Source organism: Solanum pennellii, chromosome 5 (genome assembly GCF_001406875.1).
Source record: "Solanum pennellii chromosome 5, SPENNV200".
Lineage (NCBI taxonomy): Eukaryota > Viridiplantae > Streptophyta > Magnoliopsida > Solanales > Solanaceae > Solanum > Solanum pennellii.
In genome coordinates this window covers 74,620,090-74,642,453 of record NC_028641.1, presented here as the reverse complement: position 1 = coordinate 74,642,453, position 22,364 = coordinate 74,620,090, and the positions used below count along the sequence as shown (strand labels likewise).

Here is a 22,364-nt window from a genome sequence, read left to right as displayed (position 1 = left end):
GTTAGTTTCATTTAAAACGATAAATCTTAATTGTTGAATATACAACATTATAAAATTTAATATTTTGCCTTTTGAAATAAGGGAATATTTAACCCTATTTAATAACGTTTAAGGTATATTTAACTTCAATTATTAATTACAAAATGAATTTATTCTATTTTACATCGCATATTTTAAAAATAAATTTGACGTTTTTTACAACCTCCCACTTGCGTGAGAAATAATGATTTAGGTGGAGTGGCTTAATAGATATAGAGCATGGTAGGCCATTCTCACTGGCCACTGCAACACTCTTGACTCAATCCAATCTTGCCGACGACTAATTTAAATTTTAATAATTATATTATTATTTTTTATGTCAAGTTTTAGGAAGTTATTAGATTATTTTTTATAAATAAGAAAGTTATTAATTTTGTTAACAATTATAAAAATAAATATTAACCATGAGATTTGAACTCTGGTTCAAAATACTAAATAAGTCTTAAGCATTTATCCAAGAGTAATTGGGTCAATTAGATCATTTATTCATTAGGTGCTTTATGTTAATTTTATACAAATATCACTTTGTTACGGAATATATATATATATATATATATATATTCTGTAACAAAGTAATGTGTGCTCGAGCACTCGGCGGATTCTATGTGAGTCCGCCCCTGGAAGTGTCTATACATAAATGTACGACAAAATGGATGAGACACGTAATACATATTACACAAGTATAATTGATTAACATGATATATCATACGTGTAAGCATGCATGATTTTGTCACTACATCTGATGAGTTAATACGACAGTCAACAAATATGATACTTGTCACTATATATGATGAGTTAGCATGATATATATCCAACGTCTAACGTGTGTCGCGTATGGATGAGATATGACAACCTCCTATCACACATGTTACGCTTGTGCAATCATGCTCCATCTACATATAGCACATCATGGCTTCATAGTTATACGTCAAGAAAAGAGTAGTTTAGTCCTATACATCTATTTTACAAAGTGATCTTCAAAATAAAAAACTGACCTCTCGTCACTGTAATTCACGGTTATTCTCATCAAGTGTTGGGAGAAAAAAAATACAACACAAAGGATAAAAAATATCAATTTCCGAAAACCAGAAAGTTCAATCATTTTCGATAAATATAGAAAGTGAAGGAAAACCAAAAAATTGCGCCCACCGTGGGGCTCGAACCCACGACCACAAGGTTAAGAGCCTTGCGCTCTACCAACTGAGCTAGACGGGCTAATTGTGAAATTTAGTTAATACAAATTACTAAACAAAAGCAGACGACAAAAGAATGGTCTTTTAAACTTTGTTATTATTTTTCTGCTCTGCATGAGTTTCTACAACATGAATTTGTAAATAAGTTTAGCAATGACATTGAAGGAGAAAGTCTTTTGGGGGATTGATTGAACTTAGAAGGAAGGGAAATTCTTAGAGAAGAATAATGGTGTATTCACTATAATAAAAATAATTTTTAGCGGCAATAAATAAATACATTAATGAAGAGTGTTAAAGTTTTTATCGGTATCAGTTAAGTGTCACTAGATCCAATGTCGCTAAAACCTTTACGGATATATACAAAGAGTGTTAATTACCGCTAAAAATAAATATTTAGCGGCAATTGCTAATTAATTGCCATTAAAGCTCATTTTTTAAGTAGTAATTCTAAAGTAAAATAATATAGAATTTTAGAAAAGGAGCAAATCTTTGAAATATGTGGTCTAAAATAAGTAACAACAATAACATATCTAGTGTACCTGGAAAAGGTAATGTGTATGCATCGGACCTCGCTCCTACCTTGGTAGGTACAAAAACTGTTTTCAATAAACCTCCGACTCAAGAAAAAACATAACAAATAGTTCGGAAAAAAATTGTAAATGGTCAAAAATAGGTTATAGATATTAATCATCTCAAAATCGAATGATTATAAAATTAAGTTGTTTTTGAATATTATATAAATATGAAAATTTTAGAGGATTAATTAAAAATAAAGGATGCCATTATAAACAACAAATTTCAAGTCGAGAGAATAATACTCCATCTAGATATGAAAATTGAGCGACAAAAGTAGTAATATATTGATTCAACGTATAATGAATGTCGCAATCTTTATAATAATATTTAAATTTTTTAACAATAATACAAACTTTATAAGTTAAACTTGAATTCGAATTAGATTTAAAAATACAAGCAACTTGATTTTGAATCTCTATTATGAACTTTAATTATTCCTCGTGAACACTTGAAATGATTGCCACAAATAATGAATATAGTAATTTGATCTTGAACGCCTTGACTGATTTTTTTATAGTTTTTACACTTAAAACTTGATTGATTGTATTTATAACTTGTACAAATATTTGATTTTTATATATCTATAAGTTTTTTTTTCTGTTCTTGTTCTTAATTTCGACTTTTTTATTAGTTATTTTTATGGATGAATATGTAATTTAATTAATTGATTTGAATTGACTAATTATATTTCTCGTATTACAAGCTCCATTTTTTATCAGCTAAAACATGTCATCTACTTAGACGACATTATATTATTTCATTGTTTCATTTATTTGACTTGAATAGCCACATTATTTTGAAATATTATCTTGAAGTTGATGTAGTCTAAATTATTTTATAATTTATTTTTTAAAAAATTAAATGATCATATAATTTGATATTGTTTTAAGTTGATATATAATATCACAAAAAATAATTTGACTGATAAATTTTCAATAGGATTATCAAATAATAACTAAAGATAAAATAATAAGTTAATGATGTGATCACACTAAATCAATCATTACACCAAATGAAACTTTTTGTTGTTACCTAAAGATGGATTTAAACAATACGATATAATAAAATTAATGAAACAATCCAAATAAACATGGTATCTAAACTAACAATACAAGCACACTGATTAACCAACATCCAACAATAATATGGATTATAGTGAAATAGTTAAGATTTCTTCACCTTTCTCAAAAAGTCTTGAGTTCGAAAAAATTATATTAAAAAGCCTCGCTTCTTGAAAATAAATATTATACATTATAATGTATATATTTAAATTTAATTAGATTTATTATCAATATCTAACATTTAAAGAAATAAAAAAATACAGTGTCGGTCCAATTATTAACATCACCAACAACAAAGATTGAAAAGTACTTCAATGTGTTCCACTTCTTTATAATTTAAGAAAAATAGAAAAGGAAAAATCTTTTTGATTAAAAAAATTTGATTAGAATAATATTTTTTTATGTTAATTTATTTTTTAAATTATTTTTATTTTTTTAATTTTAATATCTTTTAACTAAAATTAAAAAACAGAAAAGGGCTTAAAATACCCTCAAAGTATGGGAAATGGTACAAAATTACCCTCCATCCACCTATTGGCTCCAAAATACCCTTTCCACCCACCTATTGGCTCCAAAATACCCTTGTCATCCACCTTTTGGTTCAAAATTGACCATTTATTTAACGGTTTTAAATTTAAACTATTGAAATATTTTTTTAAATACGTGGCGCTAAACTATTTGTTATAATTTAACTTATTAGTATAATTTATAAATCAATCCACTATCCACCCATTATTAATTAAATCCCTCCAAATTAATAAATATGTCACATTATTAATGCAACAACAGATTAGCTACTGTCAATTGAGTGTTTTTAAAAATTTGAGTTGAAAATATCTATAGAAGTAAAGTATCATACATTTAAGTTTCTAAATAAAATTACCGATAAACTTAAAAGTTTGACTATGTTCATCTTAATTATTGTTACGTCTCAATTATGTGATGTCACTTCATAGGTAATTTTTTTTTCAAAATAATATATTATAGGTTTTAAAACAAATCATAAATATTTATAAAATTATATTTTAAAAAAAGTGCATGAATTAATACGGGATGTATTACTTCTTTACCTTTAATCATAAATTTTTAATTCAATCTTGAAAGAGAATCCTATTGAAAGTGTCCTCCTAAATAAGCAGCTCAACCTAAATTTAATTGGGGCTTCGGTTCGGACTCGAATAATTTTGGATGTCATTTTCAGGAATCTATAATTACATCGTGTCTTAGTAGTGTTTATGGCGATTTTGATATTATAATTAGATTATTAATTGAGTGCGGTTTAATTAGTAATGCGTAAGTAGTGGGTTGGTTTATAAATTATATTAATAAATTTAATTATAACGAATAGTTGAACGCCAAGTATTTTAAAAAATTTTTAAAGAGTTTAATTTTAAAAAAATTAAATAAGTGATCAATTTTGAACCTAAAGGTGGATGGCAAGGGTATTTTGGAGCCAATAGGTAGATGAGAAGGGCATTTTGGAGCCAATAGGTGGATGGGGGATAATTTTGTACCATTTTCAATACTTTAAGGGTATTTTAGGCCCTTTTCCGATTAAAAAAGATATTTTAAAATAAAATTTGGCACTTCCAAATAGAAAATTCACTTTTGAGAAAAGTGGAGCTCATCAACTATTGCTATCACAAGCTAAGCACGCAAATCACGAAAAGGGCAAACACAATATAATGTTCTTACCAATTTTACCAAAGTAGAATGAAGTTAAGGGACTAACATCAATTACACTATTTTATTTTACTATTTTTGAATGGATCATACAATACAAATATTGCTCGTTCAATAATAATTATCCACTATTAATTTAGTATATAGAGGGGCAAACCCACATCGAGTTTACTGAGTGCTCGAGCACCCATTAATCTTGTCTTGAAATATATAGGCATAATACATAATTATTATTCATGACCCTTTATTTGGCATCAGTTGATAATTATGATCCTTAACTTTAGATGAAAACAAGTGGACACTTAAACTTGTATAAAATTAAACAAATTGACACATTCATCTTACATGGCACCCTACATAGAAATAGTGTGTCCTACATGTATCATGTCATGTAGGGCACTTGTGTCTTTTTTTTCAATTTTATATAAGTTTAAATGTCTACTTGTGCACATCCAAAGTTAAGGGTCATAATTGTCAACCGACGTTAAGTTAAGAGTCATATTTATGTATTATTGCCAAATATTTATATCTATGTAAAAATTAAGAGATACTATTTGTATAAAATTAATATTGAGCACCCATTGAATAACAATCAAACTGGTTTATTGACTCTTGAATGAGTGTTTAAAGTTCTTTTGATGTTGTTGACCCTGAATTCGGATCTCACTACTAATATATTTTTTTAGATTTGAGAGTAACATTACTATATTAATCCTAAAAAGCCATCACACCTTAACAAATAATATAAGTACTTAATAGCAAGATTAAAACAGACTAAAGTAATTTGGAATAGAGGGAATAATTAATTTCCTTAATTTTGTGAAAAAAAACTCTGATAATTAAGAATTAAGATACATAAAGCAGTAGGCTAGTGCCTAGGGGCCAAATAGACAACTCACAAAACTACTAACTGCCAAATTTAAAACGCATGACTTATCTGTAAAAAAAAATAATAAAAGGGTAATGGTTTTTGCCTAATTAAGAAATGACGATATTCTGTAGTCTCAAATTGCTCAATGATAAATTTGAATCGCTCATAGTTTTGATATTTATTTTTCAAGATTTAAATTATATAATTAATGTCAAAGAGAATTAAGAAACAATCTTGAATTGATCGCGAGAAAGAATATTTTTTCGATTACTTCATTTTTACTAAAAGATTAGAGAAAAATTGATATCTTCAAATTTGAAGCAATGACTAATTATCGATTAATTTCGAATTTATAATATTAAAAACAAATAATAAATCACTAAAAACAAAATTATTTGATATTTAGAATACTTTGATATTTTATCAAGAACTACCAAACACGTACTATTTTTAATTATTTTGCTCAACTTTTTTGCCTTCATACTATTTGAAATTACTGAATTTAATTTTTTGTTAATTCATTCTAATCATTTCGTATGAATTATATACGTTCTTTTTTATTATTAATAAGACTCTATTTTAATATATATAAATACTATGTGTTTAAATTTCTCTAAAGAATAAGTTCAACTTATCCATCAATATTAATATCTAGCAATAGTTTTCTAAAAATACATTCCAATCAAAATTTTATTATAATGAATAGAAATAATGAATCCTTTTCCTTTATTATAATAAGAAAGAGATCGATTGTTATAACTTCTTTTAAATGAGATATAAATAATTTTTTTATGAAATAATAAGAAAGAGATCGATTGTTATAACTTCTTTCAAATGAGATATAAATAATTTTTTTATAAATAATTTTTTTATGAAACAAATATTTGACCACGAAAATTTAATATTATTCATTTGATTTAAAAATTTAAAGTGAAATTAAATCATCTTTTTTTGGAAGAATATTTAGAGATTGGAAATATTTTTTCTAATGTAATAACTGAAAAAATTAATTAATTAATTTTCCTAAAACATACTATCCAATCTAATAACTTTTTAAATTTTTTTATGTCCAAATGCTTGATTTTCAAATATTATTTTTAAAAATATTTTTCCATATGGAAAATATAATAACTAAAATTTTATTTGAAGTTTTGGTGTAGTGATTAGTGAAACTTTCAGTATATATATAAAGAGAGAGAGAAAGAGAGAGAAAGGTAAGAAGTAAGAAGAGGATGGTGGAGTCATTCAAACGCGGAAGACTCAGTTTGTTGCTAAATTCTTCGCTAATCTCCATTTAGATCTGCTTCATTTTCACTTCTTCTTCACGATCTCGGCGTAACTGACGGCCATAGCAAAACGATTCACACTCCGTTCTACTGCACCGACGCTTTTCTTCTTCTTCATCGATCCGTGAGTTATTTTTACTGATTTTTGTATGCATTTTTGTGAATTTATCTACTGGTTTGATTTGATTTAAGGATTTGTAACTTTTGCGATTGCTTATTACTATGATTTAGTGATTTCGGTTGAAGATCTAGTTATTGAATGCTGAATTTTTTGTAACACCGTTCGACTAAAGAGTTTGTCATTTTAACAACGGAAAAAAAACTGTGATTATTCGACTATCATGTAGTGTATAATTTTGTTTCGAACAGATTGAATTAGTATCCGGTTTTACACTGAAAATAAATTGAATGTGTTGATTGAATTTTCAGTTTAACTAATGCTGATTTTTTAGTAACTCCGTTTGCCTAAAAAATTAAAATAATGGCGTTTTAACTGCAAAAAGCTGTGTTTATTCTACTATCATGTAGTGTATGATTGTTAAAAGAAAAAAATCGAACAGATTAAGGAATCAGTATCTGGATACACTGAAAATTGAATGTGTTAGATCGAATTTCAGTTTATCTAATGCTGATTTTTTAGTAACTCCGTTTGCCTAAAATTATAGTGGCATTTTAACTGCAAAAAAATTGTGTTTATTCTACTCTCGTGTAGTGTATAATTGTATAAATTTTGTTTCGAAGCGATTCAGGAATCAGTATCTGGATTTACACTGAAACATGAATGTGCTGATAGAATTTTCAGTTTATCCAATGCTGAGTTTTAGTACTCCGTTCGCCTAAAAGAATAATAATAATTGCATATCAACTACAAAAAAATTTGTGATTATCCTACTTTTATGTAGTATTTTTTTTTTTTGACATAACACATAAGGTACTGTACTTTTATGTAGGATATTAATGTATAAGAAACTAATATTCGGATTCATACTGATTGAATTTTCAGTTGTCCGTTGTTACAGAAGATCTAGTTATTGAATGCTGGATAACTTGATAATGACATTTTAACTACAAAAAACTGTGATTATCCTACTCTCATGCAATGTACAATTGTATAAATTTTGTTTTGAACAGATTGAGAAGGAACCAGTACCAGATATACACTGAAAATTGAATGCACTGATTGGATTTACAGTTTATCTAATGCTGACCTTTTTGCAACTTCGTCCGCCTAAAATAGTTAATGTCATTTCACTACAAAAAACAATGTGATTATTCTACTCTCATATAGTGTATAATTGTATAATTTTTTCCCGAACAGATTAAGGAAGAATCAGTATCTGGATTTACACTGAAAATTGAATGTGCTAATTGATTTTCAGTCGTTCATGTTACAGAAGATCTAGTTATCTAGTGCTGATTTAATTTTTTCACACTTCATTTTTTCCTAAAGAATAATGGCATTTTAACTACAAAAAATTGTGATTATCCTATTTTCAGGAAGTATATATATGTATAAATTTTATTTCGAACAGATTAAGAGATCAGTATCTGAATTCACACTGAAAACTGAATGTGCTGATTGATTTCCATTTTTATGAGTAACATTTTACTGCTACCGCTGATGGATGGATGTGTTGAAAACTCTTGTAAGTTTAGCCTCGGAAATTGTTGAAAAGAATGTGAATTGCATTTGGATTAGGGGGTTGGGTGGATCACTGAGCGAATTTGAATAATGATGTAAATATTAACTTGTGTATGCTATCAGAAGCCTGCGACTGACGTGATGAGTAGTATTGTTATGTTCAATTCATTTGATCCATCAGTGGTGGCATGCTTATTATCTTATAACTCTGTATGCGTAAAGTATTTATATTATAGAGTAGAACTCTAGGACGAATGAAGGTAGGAGATGTTTTAGTTGACCAAGTCTTGGTCCCATACTTGTCGGGGGTGGGTATATAAATCCTCCTCTTATATCTATTCACACTATTATACAAGAAACAAAATATTGGAAGATTCATGATATTATGGGCGTTGATACATTAGTTATCAGTTAATCTCCACCCTTTCCCTTTATTTGGTGATGAGGCTGGCTATGCAAAGCTCATATAGGTAGAGTTAAGCAGGGACATCCATAGACCATAAATATGACTGATTTTTGAACTTCAGGATTATCCATAAAAATATTCTGTGTCAGTGACTTAGTTAATATACTATAAAGTAAGCACGTACTTCTATGATGATGGATCTTTTTATCTCATCGCATCTTTAGTTGAGTTGCATCACATATGATGAACTCCATTCGGTACATACTAACTTAATTACTAAAGTCATACTGTAGCATGTTCTAGCTAAACTGATGACCTCTGGATATCTATGGTTTTAGCTCCACTTTGGTTCTCCTTATTGTTACACCATGCTCGAATTATTTTGATTCATTTTTAATATTTAGTTGTTCCTTTTGGGATAATCCCTGCAGGGCACTTCTCCTTTACAGGTGCAATTAGTGTATCATGTGCTATGCTTACAACACTTATCTACTGTATGATATAGTCAATGAGCTTTTCATGTATAAATGGAAGAATGGACTTGGAAACTCTTGTGTGAAGAGTAACTTTGCGTAGAACTTGTTATCTTTGCAAGCATGGTTCTTAACAAAGTTACAGAAATTGTTTCTGCTGCAGTGGCACGTTTGTCAGCCCCAAAGACATCTAACACTCCATATCCATCATCAGGATTACCACCTCTTCCAGGTTCACTTAATGTTTCCAGCTTAGATCAGAAGAACAAATTGAGACTTTCCTCCTCCCTTCAAGATCTTTCTGCATACCGGCAGCTTGATCTGGAAGATGGTGGTCCTAACCCTGAAATAGAGAGGGATTCAACTAATTTAAAACGGCTAAATCTTTTCAAGAGAGAAAACTTGGGTACAAGCTTCTCCAAGGTGAAGGGAACACCGACAGTCACTTCCGCACGAACAAAATGGACACGAGTTATCTTTGTTCTCCTGTGCTTGCTATTGGTTGCATTTCTCCTGTATGTGATGTTTTTCCATTTTAACTTATTCGGTAGAGACTCGAAGTATTATGTTGTGCTTGATTGTGGCAGCACTGGGACTCGTGTTTATGTATATCAAGCATCCCCTAACTATGTAAAAGATAACGATCTCCCTATTGTATTGAGATCACTTCCAGAGAGTTTCCAAAGAAACTCAAGATTACAGAGTGGACGGGCTTATAACAGAATGGAGACGGAACCCGGATTTGACAAGTTGGTGCACAACACGACTGGCTTAAAAAGAGCAATCAAGCCACTAATAAAATGGGCAGCAAAGCAAATCCCTAGGCATGCACATAAAACTACTTATCTCTATCTTCATGCTACGGCTGGGGTCCGCAGGCTGCCAAATTCAGACTCAGAGTGGCTTCTTAACAATGCTTGGTCCATTCTGAAAAGTTCGCCTTTTTTATGCAAGAGAGAATGGGTCAAAACTATCACTGGCATGGAGGAAGCTTATTTTGGATGGATAGCTATGAATTATCATACTGGTGTATTGGGAGCAAAACCTAAAAAGGGAACATTTGGTGCCCTGGACTTAGGCGGCTCATCACTGCAGGTTACTTTTGAGAGCAAGGGAAGTCTCCCTGATGAAACTAGCTTAGAACTGAATATTGGTGCCGTTAATCATCATCTAACTGCTTATTCCTTAGAAGGATATGGCCTGAATGATGCTTTTGACAAGTCTGTAGTTCAACTTGTCAAGAGGCTTCCTAAGATCAGTGATGCAGATCTCACCAGTGGAAACATTGAGATCAAGCATCCATGTCTGAATTCTGGTTACAAGGAGCAATATATCTGTACTCACTGTTTTTCCCTATACCAAGAAGGTGGCAATCCTTCTAGTGGGAGAGAAGTTGCAAGTAAAGGGGGAAAGCCTGGAGTTCGTGTTCAACTTGTTGGAGCTCCAAAATGGGAAGAATGCAGTTCACTTGCAAAATTTGCTGTTAATATTTCCGAATGGTCTAACAAAAGTTCAGGAATTGATTGTGAGTTGCAGCCCTGTGCTCTTGCAGAAAATCTTCCTCGTCCCTTTGGGCAGTTCTATGCTATGTCTGGTTTCTTTGTGGTATATCGTTTTTTCAACTTGACCCCTGATGCTGCACTGGATGATGTATTAGAAAAGGGTCGGGAATTTTGTGATAAGACTTGGGATGTTGCAAAGACTAGTGTTGCACCTCAGCCTTTCATAGAACAGTATTGCTTCAGGGCACCATATATTGTCTCTTTGCTGAGAGAAGGCTTGCACATTACTGATAGTCAAGTAACCATTGGTTCCGGAAGTATTACTTGGACACTAGGTGTTGCGTTGTCGGAAGCTGGAAAGGCAGTTTCAACAGGAGTGGAACTTATTAGTTACAAGCTATTGCTCATGAAGATGCACCCAGCTGTTGTTTTTGCTATTTTGTTTGCTTCATTAGCTGTGCTTCTTTGTGCATTATCATGTGTTGGCAAGTGGATGCCCAGGTTCTTCCGTAGGGCATATCTTCCCCTTTTCAGGAATAATAATGCTTCATCCACATCAATAATCAACATTCCAGCACCTTTCAATTTCAAGCGGTGGAGTCCTGTTATTACAGGTAATTTCTTCTGAAATGTGTACTGTGCTGTTCTAGTCAAGAATATGTTGAATGCTGCCTTTGTTAGGGAAATTAAAGAAAAAAGAGTTTAATTGCTTTTTCTTCTGATACTTGATCTCTTTTGAGTATCTGATAATGCACTAATAATATTTCTGATAATGCACTAATAATATTTATGGACTTGAATATTGCATGCTATACACAATTCAAAAACATCTTTACGCCCTTATGCATGTTCACCTCTGTGCAATTTTTATATGTTTATTGGAAAACATTTTATACAAAAACTTGTACTTTTTTATTAGCATTAATTTCGAAGTCTAAGTTGGAGAAAATATGATGGTTTCACTGTATTAAAAAAAGAGCAATTTTTTTTGATAGCTTCAGAAATGAAGTCGTACCGAACAACACAGCAATGTTTCTTTATCGGTTGTCAATGCAGCTCGAGGGCTAGAAATGGATCTAGATTTCAGATCAATCTAATAGTCATATTAGGACTTTCCAACGTAGATGTAGTTTTTGGAAGTTGTTATGCTTCTTTCATAGCCAGTTTCCTCAACTTGTGATCTTTTCTTGCTGCCATACAATGTCATCTTCTAAAGAAGAATTCTGATCTGACCATTAATATTGGCATAGAAGATTACCTTTCGGTTCCTAGAATTAATGATTGTGATGAATTAAAGTGAGTAATTAACACCAGTTGTCGAGTCATGCTTAACAATACACACTTGTGATGCTCTCTTGTTATTTAATATTGAAATTTTACTTCATTAAAAAAAAATAAGTAGAAAAAAGCAGGACACCACGGTTGTTAACACTATATAGTTCTCTGTTGTAAGTTGTAACTTCTACTTCAGTTCCTATCAGCACTTTCTGCATATATCCTTCTTAGATCGTGCCAATTTTTTCTTTTCAGGTGAAGGAAGAGTGAAGACGCCACTCAGTCCAACAATTGCTAATACTCAACAGAGACCATTTGACACTGTGCATGGTTTTGGTGGCAACGGTATCCAGCTTGCTGAATCTTCCTTATACTCATCGTCTAGTAGTGTAGCGCATAGTTTTTCATCAGGTAGCTTGGGGCAGATGCAATATGAAAGTAGCACCACAGGTTCCTTCTGGTCACCACACAGAAGCCAACAACGTCTCCAGAGCAGGAGATCCCAATCACGAGAGGATCTCATTTCTTCGCTGTCTACTGAAGTGCCCTTGCCAAAGGTCTAAATATGATGGTAATATTTATTTCAGAAGAGAAAATCATAGGGCTGATGATTTCTAATGCTCATTACCCAAATGGCAAATTACCATCGGCTATGAATCTCATGACATGTCTTCCCCGTGTTCTCCTGTAGAGGCTCCATAATGAGACTTATGGAAAGCTTATTCATCCGACATTACATAACGTATATTCATAACACGGGTATTATAAGTCAAGAAAAGTCTTGCATCGTTATTCAAGGCAGCTGTGCAGAACAACAGAACTTTTTATCATGTGGAGCTTGAGAGAGATTTGCCTCCTGTGAGAGCTAGGGTTTCTGCCTGCAATTCCAGTTTGATAGTTCTAAGTTTCACAATGGTTTGATGGGAGTGATGCAATTGCATTCTGCGGAAACCATGGGTGGGTCTGACCGGCTCGTAAATGGTCAAATTGGTAGACCTCAGGTTGGTTAGGTTAGCTCGAGATTTTGGTAACTCGTTCTCTTGTCATACTTGACACATTATACGATCCCTTGATTCTTTTATACCACCCATTATTTCTGATATAATTTTAATGTTATTTAGATAATCCCACATCTTCAGAAACTACGCAGATAAGTCTCATGTGTTTGGTAGAAGAATCCAAAATTTGCAGGCTATTCCAAGTGGTTTGCATAGCAGCTGCTCTCATTTTGTTATAACTCTTCAAGATCTGCAAAATTGTGCAAGTAAGCTTATTAACATATAATATGTTGCACGCCAGCTAAGTGCTTGGGTAAGAGTCGTTGTCGATGAGCATCAAATTCTGAAAAGAATACTAAGGTGTTTGAAGTTAAATTTATAGATAAATTGTGACGTGTTCGGATAGAAGTACTTGAATCAATTATAATGTTTATGCAAAATAACTCAGGATTTTGTACATTAAATATACAAAACGTATTGCATTGTCTTAAATATTTTGCTGCGAAAGCTTATAGATTTCAACAGAGGTTACGATCCAATGTACTAATTGTGAAGGCAGTTGGAAACAAACTGCTTTTGTAATAATTAATTTTCGTTTTTGACTACCCTATGGTTAAACCAGCCACCAGAAACAAAAACATATCCTATGGTTAAACCAGCCACCAGAAACAAAAACATACTAATGCAAGATACATTTTCCATACAAAATGTATCTCACAGCAGGGACACCTGTTGGTTGCTGGCTGAATCAGGATCATAAAACACGCGGTGAAGGAAAAGCAAGAAACCGTGTAAGATGTTATAGCTCAACCTTCTGTGTGGGTGTATCAGAGTTCTTCTGTGAGAAAATCCAACCAAACATTTGTGAGAACATACTGGGAGAAGAATCCTTCTTTTCTTGTTCTGAATTCACATTGCAAAGAGAATTGTAGTCATGTTTCAAGTGAGGAGCAGCTATTCTTTCCTGGAGAAGGCATTTATGACATGTAAGAGATGGTCGACGTCTCAGTAAATTGAATCATTTGGTCAAAATGTAAGAAGTCATACCTTAAATACTTCAAATGGGCATGAATCCGAGCCATTGCAACCCTATGAACAAACAGAAATAGAAGCATAAAAAGTTTAGAAGAGAAGAAATGGGAAGAATAATAATTGATAGCGGGGAAATTTGTGGATGTAAATTTGTGCCCATTGAGGAGCACTTCAACAAAATACTTGACAAGCGACGTCATTTCCAATTAGAAGTTAATTAAGAAAATGCATGAAATGGGGTGACTCCTAAGCATCCCTTAAAAAGAATGGTAAACTAAAACAGGAGTAGAACAGTTTATGCAGATTGCGGACAATGCTGTCCGCACAAACTAGTGAGATTTGTGTACTTCCTGGGATTAGTTCGCGGACAAAAAGGTGAGTTGCAACTTCAGAAAAGTTTCATGAAGTTGTAACTTCACTGTAGGCAAAACCTCTTTTAAATTGGAAGCATGGACATCACAGCCGGTGTAACCTTTTTCAGAAGTTAAAAGTGAGAAGTAAAGGGAAAACCTTGAAGGCTTAATTACTGACATATCGTCCCAAAGGAAGGACCATAATGCTGTAATCAGAAAACTTACTGGTATTGGAATGGGCCGTTCATTGTGGAGCACTTTAACAAAATACTTGCTTGAGTTGTCTGACGTGCAGCTGTAAAGGACTAGCATGTTATTTCCAGCAAAAGGTGCCACCAAATTTCCCCGCCAGTTTCTTGTTTTAGGAGGCTTAGGAGGGTATTGCAACGTCTGCTCTCTTTGTATTAGTTCAAATTCTGAAACATTCAAGTGCATAAAATTGATTAAGAAACCGGAGGTAGTAGAGCTTAAAACCATCTTATTGTATAAACACTCACCAGATTCTTCAAGAAAGAGTCCAATCAAGCATGAAAAAGGAAGCAGAGTTTCTGCATGAGCAAAACGTAGTCTTGCTTTTTCATAGCTCCCGGGAGCATATCCTTCTAATGGAGGAGAAACCACATAAAACAAGAGCACCAGATATCAAATTTCCACCATTAAAAAGATTTATTTTCCATTGAAGATAATGAATAGGCAAAACAAAAACGATCTTGAGAAAAAAAGAAAGATACTCATTACTAACAAATAACGGTGTCAAGTAATTGGTACAACAAAGGCTCCACTCCCCACTCTTATCTAACAGTCTCCTAGATAGCAATTGAAAAAGACAGCTCATAGAATATGGACAGAATTTATAAGTTGGCAGGTTATATGAGATCTATATGACATATAACAAAGTGGGCCTAGTCTTACTTTACAAGAAGAGAAATACTTCCCTTACTTGGCCTCCATTTGATAAGGAGAGGAATAATCTCCTATCCATCTCTAGCAACTCTTTTTGATCGAGTACAACTACAAGGATTAAGGAGTATCTCTTCCTCTTAAATCTTGTCGAATGAGGAAGGTAAGGGAAATAAGCTATCAATGGACTATAGTGGACAACCATCTGAACCCCCTGCAACCCCCAACGAAAAATAAAACGAGATAATGCTACTCCTTTTATCCATTTTACATGGCATCCCTTTCTATAAATAGCTGGACCACAATACTTGTCATTTTATAAATTTGCGCATAAATTACCATATATTGCCTATTATTCCCTTGATAGAGTAGTTAATTAATCTTGAAAATGTATTCATCATGTATTATGAAGTTGACTTAAGAAACCAAAGCGTAGAAGGGTAAAGTTACATCATTTCTTAATGCAAGTGCAAAGTAAAAAGGTGACATATAAAATGGGACGGAGGGACTACTTCAGTTGGCATTACCTTCTTTAGCCTTAATTGCCTGTTCCATGGATTGAATCACATCCTCAAGTAGCGGCACTCCCATTCGGTAATTTAGTGAATTACCATAGCCCTTTAGTATGAATAACTCCAAATCGTCGGCCCATTCCAGTAAAGAAACCTAAATGATAACTTGTCAATAAGGATGGTTTCAAACAACAAGGCTTCCAATTCCTATGTCAATGAAGAAAGGCAGATACTTTGTACACCAGAAAAAATATTTGTAATAGGGGTTGACTATTTTAGTCAAACATCAATCAAGTTAGCTTAATCATGCATCCCATCCCAATTTCCCAGTTATAACCTAAGAAAAATAAAGGAGAGCTCCTTACAACACAGGAACCAGGACTAATTGACTAGCAAAACCTAGGAACATATAAGCCACTCCCCACATTCCCTTCTGTTTTAAGTTCACGAGGAACCATGGAGAAAGGGATTAACTCAAAATACCTCTGCTGGACTGAATAGACTACAAGCTTGATTGGTGATGTTCAACAGTGAAGCTTCCTGTTGGAGTAGTCAATTAAAAACAAATTACTATCCTCAGATCTAAATAAACAAATAAAATGTTAAGAGAGAGTTTTGCATCACTGGAACACTAGTGCAATACTAACCTGCTTGCATAAAAACCATAGAGAAGATACATCCTGCTTTGTAAAATTAAGCCCATATTGCTTCACTAGTTCATGAGTAATTTCATCTAATATAGGTTCTTTGAGCTTCTTTACAGTTGGTTCCTGACTTCTCCTAAAATCCTGTCACCAGAAAGAACTGTCATGTAAATTATCTTTCTAAGTCAACTCACAAATTAAATAGTAGTGTGTGTATCTGCATATAGAGGAAAGAGCCAAATCAGTAGTAAGGCAAGCAGGTGCAGGAGAAATACAAAATACTGGGAGAGGAAAGTTTGGATACACAATGTGCTATTTGGGAAAATAATGAATATTCAAGATCTTTGATGCTAGATACCTCGTTGAACCATCTGAATTAGGACATATCTGATGTCAAAGTCATAAATATTCCCTTAAAGACTTCCCTTTTTCAATTTTTGTTACAATGTTTAATTGGTAAGACACCCTAAGGTCGTAGCACTTTATCTATCAACAAAGTCAAGATTGCACTTTATTCTGGGCAAGTATCTCCTGGTGATTCCCAGGGATAAACTTTTCAAGTTGTTCATATCACTTTGGACAACTAGCAGCTCAAAATCTGGATAAGGAATCACCGTTATCTTTCCCATGGTTTTTATTATTTTGAGAAAGGCCATGGTTCTTATTTATCACGAAAAGTATGTTTCCCGTGGTTCTTCCTTTCTACTTCTTCCATCTCAGTTCAGACGTTACCTGGTTTAACTAGAGAGGAGGTTTAGTAGAGGGTACACTCAAAATAATGATTGTGATGAGAGAAAGGAGGTATTTTCTCAAAAAATGCATGTCTGATCAAAGTTGACATTTTCTAGAGTTTTCATTTATGTGCTGCTTATTTCAAAGAGAAGGGAACTTAGTTGGTTAAGGAAAGGTCATGTCAATTGGAAAAGATAGACTACTAGTTTCTGCTGAAAGCTATTCTTAGTGCTGAAATTCCAACAACGCCACAAGGCTTAGCAAAGTAATAAGGAACTTAAGATCTGTTGCTATATGTCAGCACTCTCTATGCGTGATCATGCTGATTGCATTTATCTGAAGTTTAGATGATTGGGACTGGGTTACTAGTACGAATAGAAGTTATGTAATAGCCAGTCAACAATGACTGGGATCCAAACAGACTGATTATCATCAACTTCACTCCTTTTGAAGTCAAAATGCAGAAAACAAAAAGAAATCATCTAAGAAAATGGTCCTCTGATGGTCATGATTTCAAATTACTCTGAGATTAGAAGCTGAAATATTTTGTATTCTGAGTTTCTTAGTGCACTAAATTCCAGGTTTGAAGTACTTGCATCAGAAAATGAAGTCTCAATTAACAAGGAAAACCTCAAAAACCTACCAACTGCAAATTAATTTTGAAGTTAGGTACATAAAGACTGCACCAAATAAATTTTGCAAGCATACCTTGTAACTTTGACAACAATCATGAAATCTCAAAACTGTATCACTTGCACGGCTTTCACTTGTAACAGCAAAAGCTCGATGACCTCCTGGTCCAAGCTTCCCTTTTCCACTAAACAGACCCATGCCAAATGCCACAGCGCTAGCTGATGCCCGAGGAACCTATTAATGTCATTATCATCGTCAAAAGTCATAGCTAATGATGAGTAAACAAGAAGCAGCGACAGAATCAGAGGACTTGTAGTTATAACGAAGAAGGCAATGCCAATAACTTCAATAGTCTTGCAAGAATCCCAAAGCAGCAGAATCCTTTGATGCATCATTTAATGAAAAAATGAACATGTGCTTTGGTTGAGTCTGATTCTCAAAGCATTGTGAGGCAATGACTATAACAAAATCTTCTGACACTTCTATTAGAGAAAGGCATCCAGATGCAAACAAGTGTCTATAAGATTTCCATGCTACTCCCTCCGTTTCAAAAAGAATGACCCTATTTCCTTTTTAGTTTGTTTCAAAAAGAATGACCCCTTTCCTTTTTTGGCAACACTTTAACTTTAACTTTCCACGTGGCATGTTTAAGACCACAAGATTAAAGGGTATTTTGGTACATTTGACATAATTTAAATTAGAACCACAAGATTAAAAAGTCTTCTTTCTTTTCTTAAACTCCGTTTCAAGTCAAACTAGGCCAATCTTTTTGAAACGGAGGGAGTATTTGTTTATTTGGTGGAAACATAGTCATACATGTGTGCACACAATTTCCACCATAAATAAAGATGCCATAATGAAGAAAACAAAGTACAAGTCACAGAATCACAATTTTCAAAACTGTGGTATTAGAAGTTCGAATCCAGTGGCCTCTAGCTATTACTGCAAGTCAGATTTTGCTCTCCCTGATTAACTATGTAAAAAATAGATGGCTCCTTAACTATAAGACTTTGATAAGTAAAGGCTCCTTAACGACATTATCATGTTGAGAAATTTTTTCCATTCCCATTAACTGCAATGGTTCAAGCATTTTCCGCAATGAAAGTTAAAATATCTGCATCCCCCCCCCCCCCCCCACACACACACACAAAATGTGAGATGGATTATACATGCTTGACAGTAAGTCAGTATGCAGATTTTTAAAAGTAAAATAACTGATCTGTCAACCTGGGTAGCCTTGATTGAATATATAGCAGGGTGGTATTCTTCACTAAACAGGCTGGGAAACTGTTCTCTGACTCTGATACCAAGATGATATAACTCATCTTCTCCTTCGCTGATCAACTCTCCGCCTGTACTTTTGCCCTTCCAAGGAGAGTTCCACCCCATTAACCAAGCAGGAATTTTATCCAAAGACTGCTTCTGTTCCTTAACATCACGTACAAGGACTTCTAATCGAATAGCAAAGGCTTCTAGCTCCCTGATTCTTTTCTTTGTAGGAGCACGAGTTCCATGCCGCGCCTACCAAATAAGAAGATTAAAGAAGTTACGGATTACCAATCAAGAACCCTCTCTCATGAGCATAGCATTACCTGAAAGAAACCTGTTGAAATATCTCCTTTTAATCGAGCACAATTTCCATACGAAAATCAAAATTCACATTTGTGCAAATTAGACAAAGCAAATGATGTCTATGCATTTTCCTTTAAAAAGTTTAAAAGGGAAAATAGTAGTTGACACGGATTAGCCAAAGATTGAACCTATTTCGAATAAAATGGAAGGGGAGACAAGATTCAGGACACTAAATATTTGAGGATCATACTGTTCAAACTTCTGAAACGTCGAAGTCTCGCAGAGATTAATTAGCAAGTAAGTGACATTAATCTTCAGATATAATCCTTCGGCGAATAAGATGCTTATACTCGCAATATAGATTTATAGGATGCCTTCAGCAACTTTCCCATCATAAAGCATCATCCAAATCTCAACAGAATTAAGCTTTCTGATTGCTTCGCCCTAAAGAGGGTGGCCTAGTGGTCGAAGAGCTGGATTACCACCCTGCAAACTGAGGTTCGCATCCCAGCAGAGGCAATAATAGAGTTCTTCCATCTGTCTAAATATTGATGGATAGAGTTACCAAGATCTTGCTGATGGAAAGTAATAGGTAACAAGTGTATTAGTCGAGGTGCACACAAAACCACAAGCTAGTCAGAACACTACCATTATAAGAAATCAACAAACAAAGAAAAGGTTCCGGCAGTTTGGTGTGGATGGACTTCCAATGGCAGCCTAAACTTTGTGTTAGTTTGTTGAGTTAATTCAGTAAATATCAACATGTGCTCCAAGGCCTAGAGTATCAAGACAATGTGATAGAGTCTTAATGAACCCCAGACATGCACATCAAATATTTTCTGGCTGTTATAGCTCTTTCAGGGGAATGACACGGATAATACTACTATTACACATACCACTTTCCTATTAAGTGTAGGTAAAGAAAAGCTTCAATGTAATGACAAAAAAAAATAGGAACAGAAGATACAACAACTACAACTTAAATGTCTAAACCAATTTGCATTGGCACCACAAGAAATAACAACACCAGCAGAAACATCAAACAAAGACTCACCACAAGATTCAAATGAATAGGTGTACACTGATCGAGATTTAGGGAAGGAACAAAGGAATCATCAGCTATATCCTTCACAATACCATACCTGAAAACAAAACCAATAAACAAGTACATCAATAGCCCAATTCTATAATGCAAATGCGAACTGAAATTGCGGACTTCTCTCGGTTAATATCTTTTGGCCACAGATGACTCAAGAAGAAACTCCTATGCAGTCTGAAATTTAGTAAGTAGACACTAGACAGCATGCTGATCCGCCGTCTGTTTGAACTGAATATATGTTCAATATAATTTTTCTTCTAAATTCTATGCTTAATTCAGGTTATTTAAAAGGCCGTTGCAAGTAACATGCTAAAAACAAGTCAACTTACACATGTATAAGTCTATATAATACTCCCTCTGTCCTTATGTGCCCTCTTAGTCTGTCCCCAAAAAGAATGTCACGTTTCTAAATTAGAAACAACTTAACTTTTATTTCCCTTTTATCCTTTAATGAACCGATTTATAGTCACAAAACTGTCTAAGATTTGTTTTAGATACTACCGGGTGTCCCTTGCCCGAGGCTATTTCCGAGGCGGTTCTTAAGGCCCAATTCCAAACGGAATTGAAAATTGAGGAAGCCCTTCGTTCACAAATTTCAAGAATCTACCTTTTTTTTCTTAAACTTAGTGCCAAGTCAAATGCTGCCATTCACTGCGACATAAATTCAGACAGACCGAGTAGCACAAAATTAGCACCGTGTTATGGGTTCCATACCTAAACTATTTTGTGTTCACAGAATCCCCAAACCACCACAAACTTATACTAAATACCCCCGGAGAATACACCATGCTATGTGAAACATCACACATTCACACTCCAAAAACTCCTCCAAACAGTTCCAACTGGTGATACGTGTGGAAATAAATTTGATTGAATAGGTTAAAAATCCCTAAACCATCACCATTTTGCAAGTCCAACAGAAGGCTGTCATTGCACCAATAGAACTCTTTTCTAGACTTTTTTCATCTCCCACCAACCTCTGAAGTTATTCCAAACATTTGCCACATATTTAACTAGGAGATTTTCACTCCAAAGGAAGTTATAGAAAGGAATAGCTAATAGGAACACCTAATAAAATAGTTTAGGTACGAAATTCACAAAATAGCGAAGGTTTTAACCTATTCACTCTAAATATTAACTCTAGCTGCTCACAGTTGTAAATTCAGCTCAGAGATAGCTCAAAATTTAGATTAGATATAACATTTATCGATTACCAGATCGTATTTCTCTATAACAGTATCAAATTTTACAAATTGAAAAGAGAAAAACAGTGAGATAACCTCGATACAGTTGATAGATGTTGACGAACATCGAAGGATTCATCAGCGGTTGAGTATTGTACTGCAATTGCAATGAGTAGAAGTTGAAGGAGCAGTAACGGAGCAAAATTCATGGAGTTCTTCAACATTTCTTCTTTCGAGTTCTTCCTATTGTAGTACATTTTTTAAATTTATTTATTCTTATGTGTGAAGTGTTTTCCTTCGAGAAGAAGCCAAAGATGGATCGAGCACATGCAATTGTTGTGTGCCTCACCTTAAGGAGTCAATGATGCAATTAGGCTCACGTGTGGGTGACACGTGGCAATTATCAAATACGTATAGAAATAGTGTTGAATAAAATGAATTTATTATTAACACATATTAGTTAGGTTAGACTATATATTAAAAATAATATGCACATAACTTTTAGGAAAAAATATTCACAAATGTAACGTTTAACTTTTTCTTTTAGCTTTGTACATTTTAATAAGCAATTGTATCTTTATTCATGTTAACGTGTATGTTAAACAATTCCTCTCTAATTTAATTGAATATAGTGCATCTCAATATATATATATATATATCAATAAATAATAAGATGTATTAAGTGAAGTGTCAAGGCA

General features: G+C 33.4%; 2 protein-coding genes and 1 non-coding gene across 3 annotated transcripts; 1 reads left to right on the top strand and 2 right to left on the bottom strand.

The window, feature by feature from the left end:
• Positions 1 to 1,181: 1,181 nt before the first annotated feature.
• Positions 1,182 to 1,254, bottom strand: TRNAK-CUU. Its single transcript has one exon. It is a non-coding gene; the product is annotated as a tRNA-Lys (tRNA).
• Positions 1,255 to 6,597: 5,343 nt separating this feature from the next.
• LOC107020360 (probable apyrase 7) lies at positions 6,598 to 13,149 on the top strand. The gene is made up of 3 exons (XM_015220689.2): positions 6,598 to 6,833; positions 9,189 to 11,346; positions 12,263 to 13,149. Exons 2-3 carry the CDS (start codon positions 9,354 to 9,356, stop codon positions 12,568 to 12,570), a joined length of 2,301 nt encoding a protein of 766 aa, XP_015076175.1. The 5' UTR covers positions 6,598 to 6,833; positions 9,189 to 9,353; the 3' UTR covers positions 12,571 to 13,149.
• A 315-nt stretch (positions 13,150 to 13,464) lies between these two features.
• On the bottom strand, positions 13,465 to 21,982 carry LOC107020361 (multiple inositol polyphosphate phosphatase 1-like). Its single transcript, XM_015220690.2, has 11 exons — positions 21,763 to 21,982; positions 20,438 to 20,525; positions 19,039 to 19,332; positions 17,887 to 18,045; positions 16,450 to 16,590; positions 16,286 to 16,342; positions 15,818 to 15,956; positions 14,888 to 14,992; positions 14,616 to 14,806; positions 14,053 to 14,094; positions 13,465 to 13,969 (listed from the first exon to the last, which is right to left on the bottom strand). The coding sequence occupies exons 1-11, from the start codon at positions 21,921 to 21,923 to the stop codon at positions 13,805 to 13,807; spliced, it is 1,542 nt and encodes a 513-aa protein (XP_015076176.1). The 5' UTR covers positions 21,924 to 21,982; the 3' UTR covers positions 13,465 to 13,804.
• Positions 21,983 to 22,364: the final 382 nt, after the last annotated feature.